We start from the raw sequence: 20,817 nt of genomic DNA, 5'->3' as shown, positions 1-20,817 counted from the left end.
AAGGTTGTACATAGCTTTGTGGACCTTCTTCAGAATGGTCTAGTCTCAGAAATGGAAGGCCTGCCTTTCTTCCCTGTGCACCTCTGTTATAGGTTGTCATTCCTGTCCTGGCCAATGAGAAGAATCACCTGGACTGGCCCCACATGGTATGTCAAGATGTTAGGCAGCATGCCCACACTCTCCACTGTGACCTCCTGGTCATCCTTGAACAAGTCAAGGGGAAAACTTTGCTGCCTCTTCCAGTAGGCTCAGAAAACATGAAGTTTGTGGATTCTGAAAGTGAGACAGAGTAAGTACCACTGACCTGGCCATATGGACTTCTTGAGATTAGGGGAAGCTGGTTTATCTGAATGTTTTCTTTGAATGACTTTGGTTCCTGATTCTGCACATCTCCTTCTGCACACAAGTGCACTCTGCTCTGTTTGTTGACATTCTCAGATTCCCTGTTTATGGGGATTGCTTCCCTTGCCCCCATCCCCCTGCATGAAGTCTTTTAAAACTATCACAAAAACATGGTCTTCTTTCCATTCAGAACCATTTTGGAGTTTGATGTGCCACACTGATTTTAGGGGAATGGTTCCTCATTGGTGAAGACCCAGGTCCAGTCTGGGCGGCTGCCCCCGACTCCCATTTACTTGGCACCTGCTATCACAGAACCAATGGTGGCAGCTCTTGTTATGGTCCCAGTCTCTCCTCCCCCTGCAGCTGCAGACTTTTTTGAGGTTCTGGGGATTTATTTCATTTTATTCTTACTCTTGCAAATAGGAACAAATCTGACTTGGTTGAGGAGTCCATGCCTCCTGTCCCTCAGGGGTCATTAAATCCCCAGCCTCCTCTCCTTTTACCAGTGACATTCACCATCAGCTTCCACTTACCATTCCAGCTTAGAGTTGTCTTCATTTCTGGCCCCTGGTTATTTTCTTTCTTTTTGTTTTTTTTCTTTCCAGCCAGGTTCTCTATATAAATAATATATTTTGTTGTATTTTACCCATCATTTCTATGTGTTTGTGGCAACAGGTGGCCTTCCTTTTTGAACTTGGTCTGCCATATTGCCAGGAGTTTCTCAGTATATTACTGTCATTGTGGATTATCTGTGCATTTCACTGACTACTCAGGAGCCACAAGACATCTGAGGGAAAAGTAACAAGTACAACAGTAATACACTTCATCACAAGTATTTTTTCTGTTTCGGAAGTAATTTGCTACATATGTAATTTGAAATAATTTCCCAGTAAACTGGAAAACTGTGGCTTAATAAAAATATCCAATTTTCAAAATAAGTAAATTTTAAAGTACCTTTTTTCTGGTCCCTTTATATTCTAACTTAATAAGATTCAGCATGTATATGTAATCCTTGCTGAGTTTGACTCCTTTTGTTCAAATTGGATAATTTCCCAAAAGGCCAGATCATTATGGGGGAGGTGAGTAACTTCTCCCTTTAATGGCTTTCATAACCACTGTACTGTATCATTTCTCAACAAATATGAATTTAATTAAATTAAGTGGAGGTGGGATTTTTACTTGAAAATATGAATGATATACTTCCTTTGTCCCTGTGTCCTTGATGTTCAGTATGTACAATTTTCAGTTATGACTTTACAAAAGACAGCCAGGATGTATTTGTCAAAATAATTGTAATCCCTTCCAAACATAATGAAGTTATTTAATACAAAACAAAACAGAAAAGGTATATGGGTTGGGAAGTTGGAAATCCCATTTTTCTCTGGGGAAATGGAGTTAGGTCATGATGGTGGTATTCACAGAGCTGATGGTTTGCCTCACAGAGGATGGGTCACCTATTTTCTTTTCCTGTACACATTAGAATTTAGAGCAAACTGAGGAAGTAGTAGAGAGGTATATTTGGTTCCATGTAGAGACAAAGTTTCTCCCTGGGAGAGAATGGGATGCTTTGTTAAGTAGGGAGCTTGCCATCACTGGTGAGATTAAAGCAAGGGTTGGGTGGTCATCTAAATGTTTTCTGCCCAAGGTAGTCCTCAATTAACAGTTAGTCTTGATGGCATTCAGAATTCTTAAACTAGTCTTCAGAATATTAGTGAACCCCTGAATCTGTATGAATAATGTTGAATGTATATGCAAATAAACCTGATTTCTTGAGAGAGGATCTATACCTTTCATTGACTACTCAAGATAACCTTTTCCTTCCCGACACACACAAAAAGAAAAAAGATTTAAGAATGTGCAGGTTAGGTGGAATTTCCCACCTGTTTTGAAAAGATTTGGAATTCTCTTTTGGAGGACGCACAGTATAATGGTTTGAATATGGTATGAGTTTTCCTCCCACATGTTCCTGTACTGGAAGCTTGTTCCTCAGTGTGGTACTGTTGGAGGTGTTGGTACCTTTTAGGGACAGATCTTAGAGCAAGGTAGTTAGGTCACTGGGGCACTGCTCTCAGAGGGTACTAACGTAGATCCTGTAGGACGCCAGTTAATTTCTTCCAGAGTGGATTGTGACAAAAGAGCAAGGCTGACCCCTCCCTGCTATCTGACTTCCTGTCTTAATGTGTGATCCCTCTTCACACACACTCCTGCCCTGATACCATTAGGCATGAGACCCTCATCAAATGCCAAATAAATCTGGATGCCTGATCTTATACTTTCAGGCTCTGAAATCATGAGCTAAGTCAACCTTTTCTCTTTATAAATTATCCAGTCCCAAGAATTTGGATATGACAATGAAAAACAGACTAGTACACCCAGGGTTGTTATTTCCCCACATTTCAGGAAAATTTTTCTTGTCTTTCACAGCTTGGACTCCATAGATAAGTCAGTCATCTATGCCATTGAGTCTTCAGTGATCAAGTGGAGTCACCAAGTACAGATGGTACTCAAGAGAGAGTCTTCTCAACCACTTGTACGAGGGGAGAATCCCACCCCCAAGGTGGAGTTGGAGTTCTGGAAAAGAAGGTAAACAGTGAGGCAGTGAATTTTGGGAGTGAGGATGATATTTTACAGAAGATAAAGGTGAAAGCTGGCCCTGGGGGGAGCCACCATTGAGTCTGGTCCTTTCCTCCAAATGCATCTCATCCTTGCTGGGGCAGACAGCTCAACATCGTAGGTAAGAATAGTTTTTCTGTGGATTGCAAGAGGCACTCTTTCCTTCTTTCTTAAATACAACTTCTGGCATTTCATCAAATCTCTTTCAACTACTTGTAAAATTAATCAGCATTTTTAATTTTCTTTTCATTTCTCCTCTCTTCTCCTTGGACAGTTGAGGCTGGATGCACTTACCTTTTGTAAAAGTATGAAAAAGGAAAGGGATTTTGGAAGTTGGTGGCAAAATAGCCTTATCCTAGGTCTCAGCTCATTATTAGCAGGGCTAGAAAGTCCATCATCCATTATGTGTCACCTTCCCTGTGTGAAGCGAAATACCTCATTATTGCTCCCACTCCTGCTTATTCTCCCTCTTGCTCCTCATTTTCTTGCTCCTATTTATCATTCTGCTGATAAATCCTTTACTCAAAAGGAGACAGACAGATGTTGGAGGCAGATGTTGTCCTCACATTGGAGAGAGTCCACATCACCTGACAGGCTTGCCTGTAGGGCTCCAGCCCTGTTTGAACCACCATGCTGAGATGGTCCATCTTTTTGCCTGATTTCTGGCCATTTTGCTGACCCCAGCAAGGTCCTTCTCTAGCAGCCTTGCTCTGACAACGCTTCTCTCACCCTGCCCCAACTTACAGCCAGAGCTAATGACCTCCAGCTGCCAAGCTTTGAACCACCAGATGGTCACAGCAGTGTTTCCTGGAGCTGCCCCTTTGAACCTGTGTTCCCAAATAAGGCTTTGCCCTCATTGTTCTGGAACAGATGTTCAGGCTCTTTGGGCTGGAGCACCCTGAGGCTGGGGTCCTCTCTGCTTGTGTGAGGGTGGGTCATCACAGTGTGACTTGCATTTGCTGATGCTTACCAGGATTCACCCTCCTCTGTGGTATTGCAGGTATGAGGATCTGGAATACATTTATAATCAACTGAGAACGATTCAGGTGAGGGGCATGGCTAGGCTCCTGGACAAACTTCACAGCAGCTACTTGCCAGCTTTCAAAGCCATGTTCAGAGACGTCGTAGCAGGTGAGGATCAGCAAATGTTCTCACAAATATGCTGATTCAAATTTCTTATTTAGCAATGCATTCACTTCCCTCTAATTTCAGTATCTTCAAGTCCTTATAGTGTTCCAACGTGACAGATATAACATGGCGGCCAGGATACCAAATTTGGAAGCAGGGGAACAGCTAAACAGAACTGCATTCTGTTTGCAGTTCAACCATTTCATGACTCTGAAAAAAATCACCTAACATCTCTGAGCTTCAGTATGTAGCACAGTTATGGTGCACACTTTTCCTACCTATGTACCTCTCTCAGCCCTCGTGAGGTGGAAGGGCTTCATTAACCACACCACGTTGCAGAAATGCATGTTGTTATCTCTTATCTCTGGAATTCAGGTCCCTCCAACCTTGACTCCTTGAGAAATCTCTGTTCTGTTTCTAGCCCTGTTCTGCATTTTCTGTTCCTATGGTCAGATGGGGCAGCAATTTCCTCTCCCTCTGAACACCAGACAAAATCAGCCCTTGTCAAAATTGCAAAGCTGGCAAAGTCTATGATTAGAGACAGGTAATTTTTTTTTAGGATTTCCTTGTCACTCATTGGTGCACTTTGATCCCCCTCACTCTCTTCCTATCAAACCTCCTCCTTGCTCTGTAGTACTATAGGTCAAAATGTGCTTTTAAAGTTATTTGCAATTTCATAGAAAATTTGGGCTTAATCTAAGCAGTGATTTTCAAATATTTTTACTCTCCCAGAACTTTCTCTAAATACAATCTCCAAGGATGTAGTGATAACTTTCCTATCACACACAAGGTCTTGGGTTTGTTCCCCAGCACTGTAAAATAATAACATTAATAATAATAACAATAATAATAATAAAAACAAACTAATTAACTCTCCCTTGTAAGTTCAGAATATAAAACTAGCAAGGTCTCTTTACTCTGATAAGAAGGACAGCCTCCTGTGTCCAGAGCCCATTGTCTGATCTCTCATCCTATCTTCTCTTAGTGGCATGGAGTATGGAAACCACTTAGGTAAAAGGAATATAAGTTAGTGAGGGGATTTCTGACATTAGCTATATGACAGAGAAGAACTGGAATAAGCAGTTAGTCTTCCAGGTCCTTCTGGGCCCTCAAATCTCATTGAAGAGACTGCTCTGCTAGCACATAAAACTGACTTAGAACAAGATGTCTCTTGAGGCCTCAGTTTACTGCTTCACTGAGACTCACTGTAAATCAGAGGAATCTATTCTTGTCCCAGTTTATATTTCATCTCAAATAGACAGGTGTCCCCCAAAGTGGTATGCGCACCACTGTCGATGTGAGAGATGATTGTGGGAGACATGTGGACGGGTAGTTTGTAAAGTTTCTTAAAAGGTCACTCTGTTTTGGCAAACAATACTAGTTTTCCACTTTGGGTGGTGATTAAAGTTTTCATTTTATATATAGTCAGCCCTCCATATGTGTGGGTTCTGTACCCATGAATTCAACCAACCGTAGATTAAAAATAATTTTTAAACTTATATCAGTACTGACCACATGCAGGCTTTTTATCTTGTTGTTATTCTCTATATAACACAGTATAACAACTATTTTCATAGAATTTACATTGTATTATATATAGTAAGTGGTCTAGAGATGATTTCAAGTTTATAAAATGACATATGAAGATTATATGCAAACACTATGCCCTTCAATATAAGGAACTTCAGCATCCTAAGATTTTGTATCTGCAGGGGACACTGAGCCCAATATGGATACGGAGGGACAACTGTGATTTTGTTTAGGTTAAAATGGAAGCCAATTTAGAGAAAAATGCTAAGGGAGCTATATTAACAGGTTAGCACAGATATGACACAAATAAGTATACAAATGCCCAAGATTTTGAACTTTGAAATAAAACAACATGTACTAAAAGTATGCTATGAATTGGTTATTTAGTATCCCACATACATTGTTTCGCATGTGTAGATTTAATAAATTAATTATTCACATAGATTAATAGTTGTAAAAGACTGTTTTCCCTAGGCCAGCTTCAGAAAATTCTTTTCAGAAGAATATATACGATAATGAAATTAGAAAAAAAGTCATTATAATAGCACCAAATAAACATTACTGTAATAGTAGGAATCCTTTAGAAGTGTAATTCAATTTCAATGAGGGAAGAAGAGAAAATTTGATTAGAGGTGTTAGGCAGAGACTTGGTCAGGAATTTTGGCAGGGTCTACAAGAATAAAAAGATTTTAAAGCTGTTGATTGATTTTATCCTTTCTAATTTAATTTCAGAGCATCTGGCTTCCTTTATTCTAAATAGATATAGTATGTGCTTTATTCTTATTAGTCATGATCAGGGTAATTCATTGATTGAATGATGGACTAGAGAGAGAGGGAAGAAAGTATTTCTGGATTATGAGCATGAATTGGAAAGGAGTGAGAAATAAAGAAGCAGGTTAAAAGCATGGAAGAAATGTGTGGAAATAGGATTGTTGGAAGTCGAATTGATTGAATGATGGAAAATCTTAGAAAACAGGAAGTAACAGTTTCCTTGATAAAGAAAAAACTGCAATAGACTGATTAGGGAGTTGTCTTCCCTGACTACTAGGGGTGTACTTTTGGCCCAGTATAACCTCCTTCCCAGTTGTCTTAGTCCATCTGTGTTACTGCAGCAGACAACTAAAGACTGGATAGTTTACAAAGAACAGAAATTTATTTCTCACTCTTTTGTAGGCTGGGAAGACAAGCATGAAGGAGCGGGAAGTTTCAGTTCTTTGGTAAGGGCTGCCCTCTGCTTCCAAGAGGGCATCTTTTTGCTGCATCCTCTTGAGGGCAAGAGCACCATGTCCTCACATGGTGGAAGATAGAAGGGCAAACTAGCAGAATGCTATATGAAGGCTCTTTTAGACGAACCTGCATCCCATTCCCAAGGGAGAAGCCCTTGCCTAAGTGCCTCTTAGGGCCCCATATACTTAATACCATCATATTTCATTAAATTTCAACACCTGAGATTGGGAGGGGACACAATCAAACCCTAGCAGCAGTCATGGTAATTGCAGGAGGATATATGTTGGGAAGAGGTTAAAGTCCAGTGCTATAAAGAGCCAGGGCTGGCTTGCAGTGGCTCCATTGCATCTGTTTTTAACTTTCCTACCTTCCCAAGAAACACTCAGTGAAGTCATATTGGTGGCTTGAAATCAGACATGATGGGAATATTGAGAATATTTGCACCACAGGGACTAGCAAATGTTACACATAAAGACATTTGTCACGGAAGAAATTGTTGTTAATGATTTACCAGCAAACTACTGGACATCACTGTGCAATTGGCTATTTATATTTGTGGTCAGTCTTCCATATTCAAGGGTTCCACTCCTGTGGATTCAACTGCATGAGGATTGAAATTTTTTAAAAAATCAGTAAAAATAACAATATAACCATAAAAACAATACACATTTTAAAACAGTGGGGCTGGGGGCATAACTTAGTGCTTTCCACATTCAAGGTCATGGATTTGATCCCCAGTACCACACACACACACTCACACACAATGCAGTAGAACAACTGTTTACATAGCATTTACATTGTATTAGGCATTATCAGTAATCTGGAGATGATTTAAGGTATACAGTAAGATGTGTGTAAGTAATATGCAAATACCATGCCATTTTATATAGTGGACTTGTGCAAAAGACTTGGGAGCATCCTTGGTCTCAACTGTATATTTTTTTTAAAAAATGTAGCCTAGATCTATCTGTTCCTATGTCTTACAAGCCAAGGAGATTGCACTTTGCTTGGACTAGAGTGCTCTCTCTGTTTTCTCACGGTAGTGCCTATTTGTATGAGGAAAGAGATGTTGGTTCTTTTGAAGGCCTCAAAACACAAAGTATCCTAAAGAGAATGTGCCAGTAGCATGATGGTCCCAGCCTCTTCTCCGTCACAGCACAGAGAGTATGCATTCATTGGAATGGCTGGACTTTCAAAGCTCCTGTTCAGCTCAGTGCTTCTGATGCTCACCATCAACTCCCCCACTTAAGAGTTACTACTCTAACCAATTTACCATGACATTTGACTTTCCATTCACATGTTGAATCCCATGAACACATGTGGGATATAACATGCAAACACGATCTTCTGCATACTGTGTCCAGTGAGCCTCACAGCCATCAAGTCAGGAATTCAAGGTAACTAACTTGATAACTTGATGTCATCTTCTTTTTGCTCAGCAGGGCAAGACTGGTCAATCCACAGGATGAGCCTAGGCAAGTCTTAATATATTTATTTATAAAGCTGGAAGGGCTTTATAAGATGGCATATATGTAGTAGGTAGAACATTTCCTGAATCTGTTTGCTAAATAGGAGTTTCTTTTAGGATGAATGCAAAAACCTCCTCCATATAATATACCCTGAAACCATCTGCTCTGTGATACTGCCTGATTACCCACCTGGGAAGGAACTACTTTGCAAATGCTACTTTCCAGTTCAGTTTGCTCAGTGGGCTTTCACATGCCCTCTAATTTGCTATGCAGGTATTTAGTGCCCAATGCTGCTGGGTTTCCTGCTTTTCCTTCTACATTACCCCAAGATAACTGAATAAGTTCCTTCTCTTGATTGTGTTCAAAGGACATGATAGGAGATTTTCCTGGTTTGAAAACTCATCAGAACCTTGCCATCGTTGTTCTCTACTAATCTTCTATTCCCTGTGACTTCTTTATAAGAGCTCGGTGAGATTTTTTTTTAATTGAGAAATATTCATCAGAGACACTAGCATTTGTCAGACACCTGCTGTGGTCCAGGCACTGTGCTAGTTGTTCATGAAGTCTTTTTGTACTGCCCTCTGCCTTCACAAGGACCCTTGAAATTAGCTCCTGACAGACTATTTTTGAGGCTTAGAGAGGTGAAGCATACCCAAGATCATACAATTGCTAAGTGTCTGAGCCAGCATTTGAAGGCAGAGCTTTCTCAGTCTAAAACTTGTTTCCTGTCATCTGTTTTGTATCATCGTAGAGATATCAACTGCAAAGTAATTAACAAATATATATTAAGTGAAATGTCTGCTATAACACAGCACCAGACTGGGGCTGGGAAGGTCAGGGAGAAGTTGACAGAGGAATGGTGTCAGAGAGACCTCATCCAAACATTGCCCGAGCTGTTGGGCTCAGAAGATTCCCATATTCTGTGTAAGAATCAGAGTTTTCTGGAATCAGCCTTCTCTCTGCCTTCTCAGCTTAGAAAGAAATTGCATTTATGACTTTGCAGATCCTTCCCTTCCCAGGCACCAGGGCTCCACCAGGTGGGTGGTGCCTCAAGCAGGGATTGGTGACCATCTCCATTTCCTTCCAGCTCTGAGAGAGGCGGAGGACATCCACGTGCACCTGTTACCACTGCACCACCACCTGGAAGTCCTGGAGAGTGTAGAGTTTCCTCAGGTGAAGTCCCAGCTGCGGCCTCTGCTCCATGTGATCTGTCTAATTTGGGCCACAAGCAAGTGCTACTGCTCCCCAGAGAGACTCACAGTGCTGCTCCAGGAAATTTGCAACCTCCTCATCCAGCAGGTAGGCTACCTGGGCATTCCAGCAACCTCACCCCTCGGGGCTGATTGGCATATGAAAGAGGAAAATGTGCTTTCTCAGGGCAGGGAAATATTTATGGTGCAAAGAGTTCTTATGTTTTAATTATTGTACTTTCATAAGCTAGTAATTCCCAAAGAGGTTTTTGGTCATATCAGAACGTTTGAGGGTGGGGGCAGCCTTCCTTTACCCCTTACCTAAGCCCTGGGGGGAACAAAGGGCAGGCTTGGTGAATTTTAGCCTCCTTTATGACCTATGCAAAATTTGCAGCAAAGTCTAACAATGACGAATATAGCCTCTGAACCAGGCATGGTGGAACTTGCCAATAATCCCAGTGACTTAGGAGGTTGAGACAGAAGGATTGCAAGTTCAAGGCCAGTCTTGGCTGCTTAGTGAGACACTGTCTCAAAATTAAAAATTAGAAGGGCAGGGAAGGTAACTCAGTGGTAAAGTGCCTCTGGTTTCAATCCCCAGGACCACCCATACACACACACACACACACACACACACACACACACACACACACACGCATGCATGCACACACACACATACACACACAAGAATATAACCTCTGGAATTGGGTGACACTGTGCCAAACCCTGGCCTCACCACTTGTTAGTCACAACTCTGCTCTCTGCCTCATTCTTCTCTGCACAATGTTACAAAGACAGGGACTTACTCAAAGGGGTGCTCCGTAATTGCGAGGCTCCAGTGCAATAATGCATGTACCCTGCATTATTATGGTAAGAACTTGGTACGTGTCAACCACCTCTTAGATTATATACTTCTTGCCTCTTCTTTTTAGGGACTCTAGTAGCATCAATCAATTAGGGCAGTGTAAACCTTGAGGAGTGTGTCTGTAAATAGAACTAGAGACCTCAAGGATAATCTTCTTCCCAGATTGGTTTCTTTCGCCTCTAAGGAACTGCAGCTGCAACCCTGAGAACCGGATAGTAACTAAAACCGTAGATCACACTGAGGCTACAGAATGCTGTCATATTCTTGGTCTTGGTCAATTATCAGTTGAACCTTGAGGGGGAGACAGGAAGGGTGCTATTATTTATTTAAAGTCATGGGCTAAGGCTCAGGAGATTAACTGCCCCACCCACGTACACCCAAACTAGGTCCCAAACCCTGGTTGTTTGATTCTTATATCAGCACTTTGCTGTCACTCACTTCATGTTTATCAGTCAAGACTCTGTTGGTTCAAAGTATAACAAACCCAACTAAAATAAGCATCAACCAAAAGAATACTGATTGGCTCCTATTCTTAAAATCTGAGGTAAGCTGGCTTCAGCCCCAACTTTCAGTGTGGCCTTAGATGATGTTGCCAGCTTTCTCTGCCATTCCCTGTGGTAATGAAGGTGGCTGTCCAGTAGCTCTAGCTTCCCAGCTTTCCAGGTTCAAGTGTTTTAGAGACAGAGAAGTAATTATGGCCCAAAGAACTCTTGCACTTGACTGATACTACTATTCACTAAAGAATACCTAGCAGCAAACACCTGCCTAAGCCCCAGCTGACCCCCAAAAGTTCCATTGTGTCTCCTCACCTGACCAGTCACTTGACCAATCACAATGATTGGGTCAAATCACTGTGACTGAAGGGTTACAAGGACTCTTTGGCTTAAACCCAGGTCTGGTCTGCCCGTGGATCTCAGGGTAGGATCAGATGTTTCCTATATTTTACTTGTGAAAACCATTACACAGACAATTATTCAGTTCTGAGTTGGTGCCAACTAAGTTATGGGATGCCCTGCATGAGCAGCTGTGTCAGTGACACTAATCTGCTTGCATTTTAGGCCTCTAATTACCTCAATCCAGAAGACCTCCTGAGAAGCGAGGTAGAAGAAAGTCAGAGAAAGCTGCAAGTGGTCTCAGATACCTTGAGCTTCTTCAAGCAGGTGTTTCAGGACAGAAGGGAGAATCTCCATACTTACTTCAAAGAGAATGAGGAAGTCAAGGAATGGGATTTCCAGTCTTCTTTGGTCTTTGTGCGTTTGGACAGCTTCCTGGGCCGACTGCATGTGGTAGCGGTGAGTGCATCCATGACCTCAGCCCCCAGTCCCATTAAGCAGTAAGTCCAAGGACCCCAAATGTAAACTAGGGGAATGAACAACACAACCTGATGACCAAACTTCAATTATGGATTGGAAGAACCCATAACTGGGTTTGATAAATAGCTGTCATTTGAATCGATCATCCTGTAGTGGAAGTTCTATTAGAGAAATTCTGATCACAGACCCATTTAGAAAGACCCAAGGAGTCAATCATCTTTCAGTTGGTTTTCAGATTGCCCATTGTATTTAAACTTTGTTTCAAATAAACTTGGACTAGAAAGTCAGGTGTGCAGAATGAAAGTGAGCAGATTTGGGTGCAGCTGACCAAGCCCACAAACCAGCTGCTTTGAGCTCCTCCCCGCCACCCCACACACTCCAGTGAGCTCTAAAAACCCCCAAAGTAGTGGGAAGCACACCTTGTGTGCACATTTGTTTTTCACCTGATTATGGCAGCTGAAGCAGGAGGATCACAAGTTCAAAGCCAGCCTCAGCAACTTAACCCTAAGCAACTCATCAAGACCCTGTCTCTAAATAAAATACAAAAAAGGGCTGGGGCTGGGACTCAGTGGTGAAACACCCCTGAGTTCAATCCCTGGTACCCTCCCCCCCACCAAAATATGATTTTTAATTTAAATACTGGGATGAGAAAACAGGCTTTTTCTTTAATTGCTCCAATCTTCAGAATTTAGTATAGTGAACATCTTACAACTATAGATTTGCCAATTGGACTTTGGTGGGAAGATAATGGGATAAAAAATGAAATACAAACTTTAATACTGATTTGAGAAACTCAGGGTCAAGTTCAAGATTAGGATGATAGCCAAGGGAACAGAGAAGGAATTAGAATCGTGTGCAGAGAGTAAAGAAGACGTGTTGGGAAGGAGTTATGGATGAGCAAAATAAGACCATGGGATGATGAAGATAAGAGCGTATTAGAGAGTCTGCTCATTTTATTTCTAAAAATACAGATCCAGCGTAACCAAGCTCCAGGCACTGAGCTGGGTACTGAGATATAAAGATGACTGAAATGTGGTTTTGCCTGTAAGAACTATCTGGACCTACAGCCATCACTGGCAGAAGGGAGACAGACTCATGGAGAAGATCCAGAGGCAGAAAAACACAGAATCAGTAAACTTCAGTGAGGTGTTTTGAATGCCATAATGAAAGTGAAATTGATGAATTATTGGGAGCAAGAAAGAAGAGGTCCCACCCCATGGTAGTTTATTTTATTTTATTTTTTTTTATGTGATGCTGAGGATTGAACCCAGGGCCTCACACATGCTAGGCAAGTGCGCTACTGATGAGCCACAACCCCAGAGCTCCCGGAATGCCCTCCCCCATGGTAGTTTAAAGAAAACAAACAAACAAACAAACAAAAACAGGTGCAAAGAGGAAATCAATTTTGAAACTGGAGTAGGAAATTACTAGGGAAAGAAGGTGGGGAAGGGCGTAAAACAGAAAATGTATGAGAGAAAGCCAGAAGCTAGATTTTTTGAAAGACACACCTTGAATCCTTCATCGGGATCCTGGAGAGCATAAATAATTGATATCTAGCTTCATCCTAAATGCCTTCTTTTCTCACAGCTGTTTCCAGCACAGCTCTGGATGTACAGCCTCTCCTCTCCTCCTCCTCCACTCTTTATTCTCCTCATCTCCTGCATCAATTCCTTTGCTGTTGTATAGCTGAGGTGATAGACACTGGATTCCAGCCTGCCCCTGGCCTTCGGTGACTATGGAGTAGGAATAATTGCTCTACGGTGATCCTGTTTGCAGGCTGTCCAGCCCTGAGAAGGCCCTGGGGATGGTGGCAGAGCACAGTGCAGAATGATTGCTTGGGAGGGGTCCTCAGGCCCTGTGCACACATGCTAATGATGTGACTTTGCATATAGACAGCTATTCTAACATTCGGGCACCTAATCTTCTGGGTATATTCAGTAAACAGAAGCAGAATACCAGCAGCCTCCCCAGAGTCATTACCCTCACAATAGCCCTCTCTCAGGCGGCTTTCTCTTTCTGAATCAAGGGCACACATGCATAAACAGCAGTTGCCCCAGTTTAATTAGAGGAGGACTTGAATGCCACTGTGCTCTGTTTCTCTGAAGTTTCCCGTCCTGTGCTCTGGTTTACTTCTTTGCTGTGGGCACATCTCTCCCATTTCCTCTATTTTTTGTCTTCCACACGTTGGCAGAGACTCATCCCCCTTGCCCTTTGCCGATTTCCTCCTCCCCCATCTCGTCCCTCAGCTCAGTGCACTGGGACAGGGGACGATCGATTGTCTTCTGGCATATTTCATGTAGCCCTTTAGTTAACATTCTGTGTATCACTGTGATCGATGCCTGTTTGAAATGGGATTAATCTGCTTCTCTCCAGCAAGAATTAGCATGAATTTAGCCATCCTCGTCTTCTTTTCTAATATAATGTATGACCACAGAGATGATGCAAGTAATAAATGCACGGAGCCAAATGAAGAAATGACATCAATGCTGTTAGCCCTGTGTGTGCTCATAGCAAGAGGTTACACTGTAAAAGGCTGGTTTTCATCTCCAGGATTTGCCCACTCTTTTCCTGTTGTTTGTGATTTTGTCATGCTTTCTACTTTTTTGCCTTTTTTTTTTTTTTTTTTTCTTTATTTGCACAAGAGAATTTTTGCTGTGCAGGTCCACTCTTCTCTTCTGGGTGCTAGCTCAATGAAGGTGGACAGGATGGGAGGGTGCTGCTTTGAAGGAGGGGTTATATGGCTGAACAGTTTTCAGCAGGTCTGTGGTATGTGGACTAATTGCGTTCTCAGGATGCCATCACCGTCCTCATCCCTGTCATTATAACTGCGATATGGCTAATCACCTAGACAGCTGACTCTTGTGGAGGTTAGGAAAAATAGGAAAATGAAGAAGTAGCGTATTTCAAGAGCCTCTTTCCTGCCAGAGTCTGTATCTGTGCAATCATCACAAGAGCTAGGTATCAATACCCTTACTTAACAAATGAGGACAATTAAATCTGATATGTCAGTTAACTTTTTCACAATCACATGGCTCTGAGTGATTTAGCTAGGATATGTACCCAGGGTATTTACTCTTTTCACCAAACTTTGATATCTTCCAGGGAGTTGTAATCGTCTATTTTCTTTTCTTTCTTCCCTTCCTTCCCTCCCATTTTGAAGGTCTCAAACTAGCTTCAAGGTTTCATTCTATCCTTACACATTCTGCTCTTTGTACACCCTATTTTTATGATTTCCAGATCTTTTTATCTAAATAGGTCATTCAGGTAAAATTATGATTCCCATTCCATGAAACAACCTCATTCAATTTTATGATTTGCTAAGGAAATTCCAGAAGTATTTAAAATCTTTGCCATTTGAATCAAGAGTCAAAAAACTGAAGGAAAAGAATCATTCAGTTGCCTCTGGATTTCTTCCCTGATCCAGCTTCTTAGAGAAGCTCGGCAGGCACCCACATGCGTGCGTGCGCGCGCACGCGCACGCACACACACACACACACACGCGCGCGCGCGCACACACACACACACACTCACACACACACACGCACACACACACACACGAGTTCATTTTTGTGCCATAATATTGTAGATTCTGCAGATCCCCTGTTTGTGTTTCTGCCCGCAGCCTCTTCCCTTCAAACAATGCAGTAAGCAGCTTGGAGAGAACTCTCACTTCTTTCATTATAAAATTGCTGTAAAGCTGTGATTCACTTGGAGACTAAATGATTTCCTGCTGAGGCTCTATGCAAAGTGATTAGCAGGGAGATAGGTAATAAACTGACCTAATATACACCACATTCCCTTTTGCTCTTTCCTCCATCTCCAACCACTCCTCAGCCTCCTTTCATTCCCAGACTAATTGGGCTGGCTTCCCTTTTAGCCCAGCTTGTACACACAGCCACATGTGAGACCATTTGCGGCATAATGTCGGTGGCGGTCGAAAGGTAAAGAAAACAGTCCTTTTCCAAATGACCTTTTGAGATTTTCATCTGTGAATGTCTGCTTTGTGCTCTCCCTTAATGAATTCTGAAGACATTTCTTTTAAGATGGGCGGCATGACCTCTCCTTTGAGAATAGGATTGCTGTTGGTGGAGCTCACCATTATACCTGATTTCAATTCTTCACTTCATGGGCCAGAGCACGAATTGAACCCTCCCAGTCACCCTCCAGTTGCCACCACCATGAAATGTTGCATTGTTTTTCATAGGAATAGGACCCAATCAGTCCAGTGAGCCACCTGGGATCACAGAGTTCTTTAGACTGTTTTGAAAGGAGCAACACAATGTCCCCTTTATAATCTGTTATGCATCTAATATCTACCAACCTTGCCTACAGACATCAGGATGATCATAATTAAGTATAATGGCTGCCATTTATTGAAGTCCCATAAAAGGCACTTTCCATGTAACTTGGAAACCCCGTGGCAGGTTAAATATTATTGTCTCCATTTACAAGTAAAGGAAGCGAGCTGTAGAAAAGTCAAGTGTCTTGCTTCAAGTTACATAGCTAGTAAATGGCAGAAGCAAGATGGTACAAACTCGGGATTTTTTGGCCACAGATCCGGTGTTTATGCCTCATGCTCTAGCCCAAGGCTGATGTTTTCATCCTGAATATGGTGTAATGAATTTCACGTATTTACTCCTCTAACGAATAAAAATGAATATGTTAAAATATTATTTTAACCTCTTATTGGCTTATATTTACATTTTATCTGTTTTTTTTTTTTTTTTTGAGGATTTTTAAATAACCAGTGGGAAAAAAGCTTACATCTAAATAATTTAAGAATCAAAGGTTTAGCCATGATCAATATGATAAATCTATGTGTACACTTGTGAGGCAGTTTCCTACCCGCTTCAGAAATGTTTTCTACAATGCCACCACTGTCAAATTCTTCTAGAACCCATCCAAGGATGGAGAGCTCTCTCCCTCTCTAGCAGCCCATTCTGAGATTGGGCACGTTTAGGCATGAGATAGTTCTTTTTTATTAAATGAAGACACAGGAAATTGTCATTTTTTTTCGTAGGTTAAAATGATCACATATCAGAAATTTCATACATTCAACCCTCATGGTGAAACCAGATCTGCTTCTTTGTCTCATTGGCTCATTTGTTTTAATTCTACTGTCAAAAGTGGGATCAGGGCATGTTCTCTGAACTTGTCAAGGGCCCTTTCAACATCCAAATGCCTTGCTTTGTATTTCTCTTCTCCAGTCCAGCTTTCCTTGTTTTCACCAACTGCTCTTCAGAGGCCGTGGTTCCTTGGTGACCTGTCACTCAGATAGCAGTCTTTTGGGCATGTGGGCTCAGTCAGAGCACACAGGGCAGGCACACATTCATTCAGCAAATGTTTGTTCAGCATCAAGGACTCTTCCAGGTGCTGGTGATACCAGGACACCTTTGGGACATTTACAAGCTACTGGAAAAGATGGATAGAAAATAAGCAAATTGTGTAATATAATGTTAAATAATATATTATAATGCCACAGTGTGATAAGAGCCCTGAAGAAAGATAAAAACAGAGAAAGGGGATGGAGAATTCTGGGAAAGGTAGGGAGGGGAAACCCTTTTGGTAGGAGAATAAGAAAAGTCCTAAGACCTTGAATTGAGATCCAAATAAATGGGTCATCCACCATTTGCTTGTTAAGTTAGATAGCATGTAAATATCCATTGTTTCATTCTAAAGGTAGAATATTGACTCTCTCTCTAATACCTATGATTTACCTGTTAGATAAGAGATGAAACGCCTTTCAGTGACCATCCAAAACCATGTTCCAAGTGTTCTTAAGAAATAAAATGCTATGACAAAATTACCATCTCGTTCTCTGATGTAACCAAACATATCAAAATGGATCTATCTTTTAAAAGGGTCAGATAGTATTTTATAAGAATTGAAATTGACAAATGTATGCAATTGTAAAGAATGAGTACCAAGATTACAATCCACAGCACAAGTATTTTTCTCCTGTAAAACCAATTACAACTAAGCACCTTGTGAGAGATTTGATTACTGTCGATGTCAATTTCATTTAAATAAAATTCACTTTTTTCTTCCCAGTGCATAAAGTTGAACATATTTTTTCAGATATTTTCAAAAAATTTACTTCTAACTAGTTGTACATGACAAAAGAATGCATTTATACATTTTGATAAATCATACATAAATGGAGTGACATCTCTCATTTTTCTGATTATACATATTGTAGGATCACATCAGTCATGTAGTCATATATGTACATGAAGTAATAATGTCTGTTTCACTCTACTATCATTCCTTTCCCCATACCCCTTCCCCTCCCTTCACTCCCCTCTACCTAATATAAAGTAACTCTATTCTTCCTATCCCACCCCCCACCTTACTGTGAATTAGCACCTGCTTATGAGAGAAAACATTTGGCCTTTGGTTTTTTGGGATTGGCTTATTTCATTTAGTATGATATTCTCTAACTCCAAACATTCACCAGCAAATGCCAGAATTTCATTCTTCTTTAAAGCTGAGTAATATTCCATCGCGTATATATACCTCATTTTCCTTAAACATTCATCTGTTGAAAGGCATCTAGGTTGATTCCATAGTTTAGCTATAAACATTGATGTGGTTGTCTTTGTTGTATGCTGATTTTAAGTCCTTTGGGTATAAACTGAGAAGTTGGATAATTGGGTCAATTGGTGGTTCTATTCCAAGTTTTCTGAGAAATCTCCATATTGCATTCCATAATGGTTGCACCAATTTGCATTCCTACTAGCAATGTATGAGTGTACCTTTTTACCCACATCCTCACCAACATTTATTGTTGCTTATATTCTTGATAATTGCCATTCTGATTGAAGTGAGATGAAATCTTAGTTTTGATTTCCTTTTCTCTAATTGCTAGAGATGTTGAACATTTTTTCATATATTTGTTGATCGATTATATATCTCCTGTGAAGTGTCTGTTCAGTTCCTCAGCCCATTTATTTATTGGATTTTTGGTTTTTTGGTAAGTTTTTTGAGTTCTTTATATATCCTAGAGATTAATGCTTTATCTGAGGTGCATGTGGTAAAGATTTTCAGGTATTTTTATTATCATTTCCATTGTATAAAATTATGGGAAATGGTGTAATAATTTAGTACTTGTATATAGTAGGTAATGATCTAGTCAATAGTTGACATTTTCTTCTCTTCAAACATTTTAAATAATATTATTTTATTTTATTTTATTTTATTTTGTGGTGCTGGCAATTGAACCCAGGGCCTTGTCTTATGAGGCAAGCACTCTACCAACTGAGCTATATCCCCAACCCATAATCTCTTATTAACTCACAATAATTATACACATCTATGGAATATAGTGCAATATTTCAATACATTATACAATATGTACTGACCAAATCAGGTAAAATCAGTTTCCATTTTCGTACTATTGCTTTCTGTTGGAAGCCTTTGTGTTCTTTTCTTCTAGTTATTCATAAGGTATGTGATGGTTTATTTTGAATCACAGTCACCACACTGTGCTATAGAACACTAGAACTTACTACTTATATCTAATGTGTATGGGCACCTGTTATCTGACTCCCACTGTCCCTATCCCCACATCCTTCCCAGCCTCCGGTGATCACTATTGTACATTATGATCGACTTTTTTTGGATATCCATGTGTGGGAGAAAAATGCCATTCCTGTCTCTCGGCATCTGACTCATATCACTTAACATAATGTCCTCCAGATATATTTTTTTGTGAATTATATCACTTTTTATTTTATACCACATTTTCTTTATTCATCCATTGATGGGCATCTCAGTGGTTCCATATCTTAGCTTTTGTGAAAAGCATAATGCATCAACAAACATGGGCATGCAGGTGTCTTTTTGATATGCTGATATCATTTCCTTTGGGTAGATACCCAGAAGTAGGATGGCTGCATAATGTGGCAGCTCTTTTTTTTATTTTCATGAGAAATGCCCATACTGTTCTGCATAGCAGCTACAATAATTTATATTCCCACCAACAGTATTTGAGAGTTCCCTTTCTCCACATCCTCACCAGCATTTATTTGTCCTTTTGATAACAGCCATTCTAACTGGAATGATATCTCATTGTGGTCTTGACTTGCAGTTCCCTGACATCTGGTGAAGCTGAGCATTTCTTTCATAAATGCATTGGCCACTTGAATTTCTTCTTTTGAGAAGAAATACCCCTTACCCAATTTTTATTTTTCATTTGGGGGTTTTGTTATATACAGTATATAACAAAAGATATCACATATATAGTATATTCTGGACACTAATCCTTTGTCTAATGAACAGTTTGCAAACATTTTCTCCAGTCTTGTTGGTTGGTTCCCTGTTGATCTTATCCTTTGCCATGCAGAAACTTCTTACTTTGATATAATTCATTTTTAATTTTTGCTTTTGTTTCCTGTGGTTTGAGAGTCTTATCCAAAAACTTGTTGTCCATACCAGTGTGTTGAAGTGTTCTCCCATGTTTCCTTCTGATATTTTAAAAGAGCAACTGCTCCATCCCTTACCAAGGTTAGCAAGAGCCCTGGTTCTAGTCTACATCTTTTCTTCCTTAGCTGGTGTCTTCCCTCCTCTCTGACCTCCCCAGCTACCCCCGCTCCCTCAGCCCTCTCCAGCTGTTTGCTGCGCACCGGACCATCCCCCAACATAGCTGAGCCAAAAAGGGGACTGCTTCATGGATGCCTAAGGCTTCATGGGTAATCCCCTGGGAAAAGTGGGAAAAAATCAGTCACTTCTCCTCACTTTCAGTCACTTTGTCACTGCTGTTGGGCTTGGTGTCCCAGAGAAAGTAGTCAAGCAGCTTTGTGCCAACCTGATCGAGCAATCATACCATACCCACTGGCTGTGGGGATTTCCCAAACTGCTACCAGGACCTGTGTATTGTATAACAACAGTGTCTTAGCACACTCTGTTCCTGCCCTTCCAACCTCCTCAAGGTAGAGGACCCCATCCCTGGGGTCCACACAAAATGTTTGCCAAAATTACACAAATGTAACCTTAACCTTCCTCCTCCTGTGCATAGATTGGAAGTCTTGTCAGGATGTATATCTTGGTTTGGAGACTTTGTGAATTTAGACAGGTACTCTCAAGGGATAAATTCAACCTGTCCTTTTGGACATACTCAGGAGGATTATGTACCAGCAGAGTGG

At 40.9% G+C, this 20,817-nt stretch overlaps 1 protein-coding gene across 3 annotated transcripts in view; it reads left to right on the top strand.

Moving 5' to 3' along the window:
- Positions 1 to 20,817, top strand: part of DNAH9 (dynein axonemal heavy chain 9) — a 352,397-nt gene that overhangs the window by 9,066 nt on the left and 322,514 nt on the right. For all 3 annotated transcript variants that reach the window (XM_079135285.1, XM_079135284.1, XM_079135286.1), the window contains exons 2-6: positions 93 to 289; positions 2,767 to 2,925; positions 3,956 to 4,086; positions 9,397 to 9,608; positions 11,420 to 11,653. In XM_079135285.1, the coding sequence (XP_078991411.1) occupies positions 93 to 289; positions 2,767 to 2,925; positions 3,956 to 4,086; positions 9,397 to 9,608; positions 11,420 to 11,653 (933 nt within the window). The remainder of the gene's footprint in view (positions 1 to 92; positions 290 to 2,766; positions 2,926 to 3,955; positions 4,087 to 9,396; positions 9,609 to 11,419; positions 11,654 to 20,817) is intronic.

The sequence above is a fragment of the Sciurus vulgaris genome (assembly GCF_902686455.1).
Source record: "Sciurus vulgaris genome assembly, chromosome: 3".
In the NCBI taxonomy this organism is placed as follows: Eukaryota; Metazoa; Chordata; class Mammalia; order Rodentia; family Sciuridae; genus Sciurus; species Sciurus vulgaris.
Note: the sequence above shows the minus strand (reverse complement) of the source record. Positions and strands in the feature narration are given on the sequence as shown.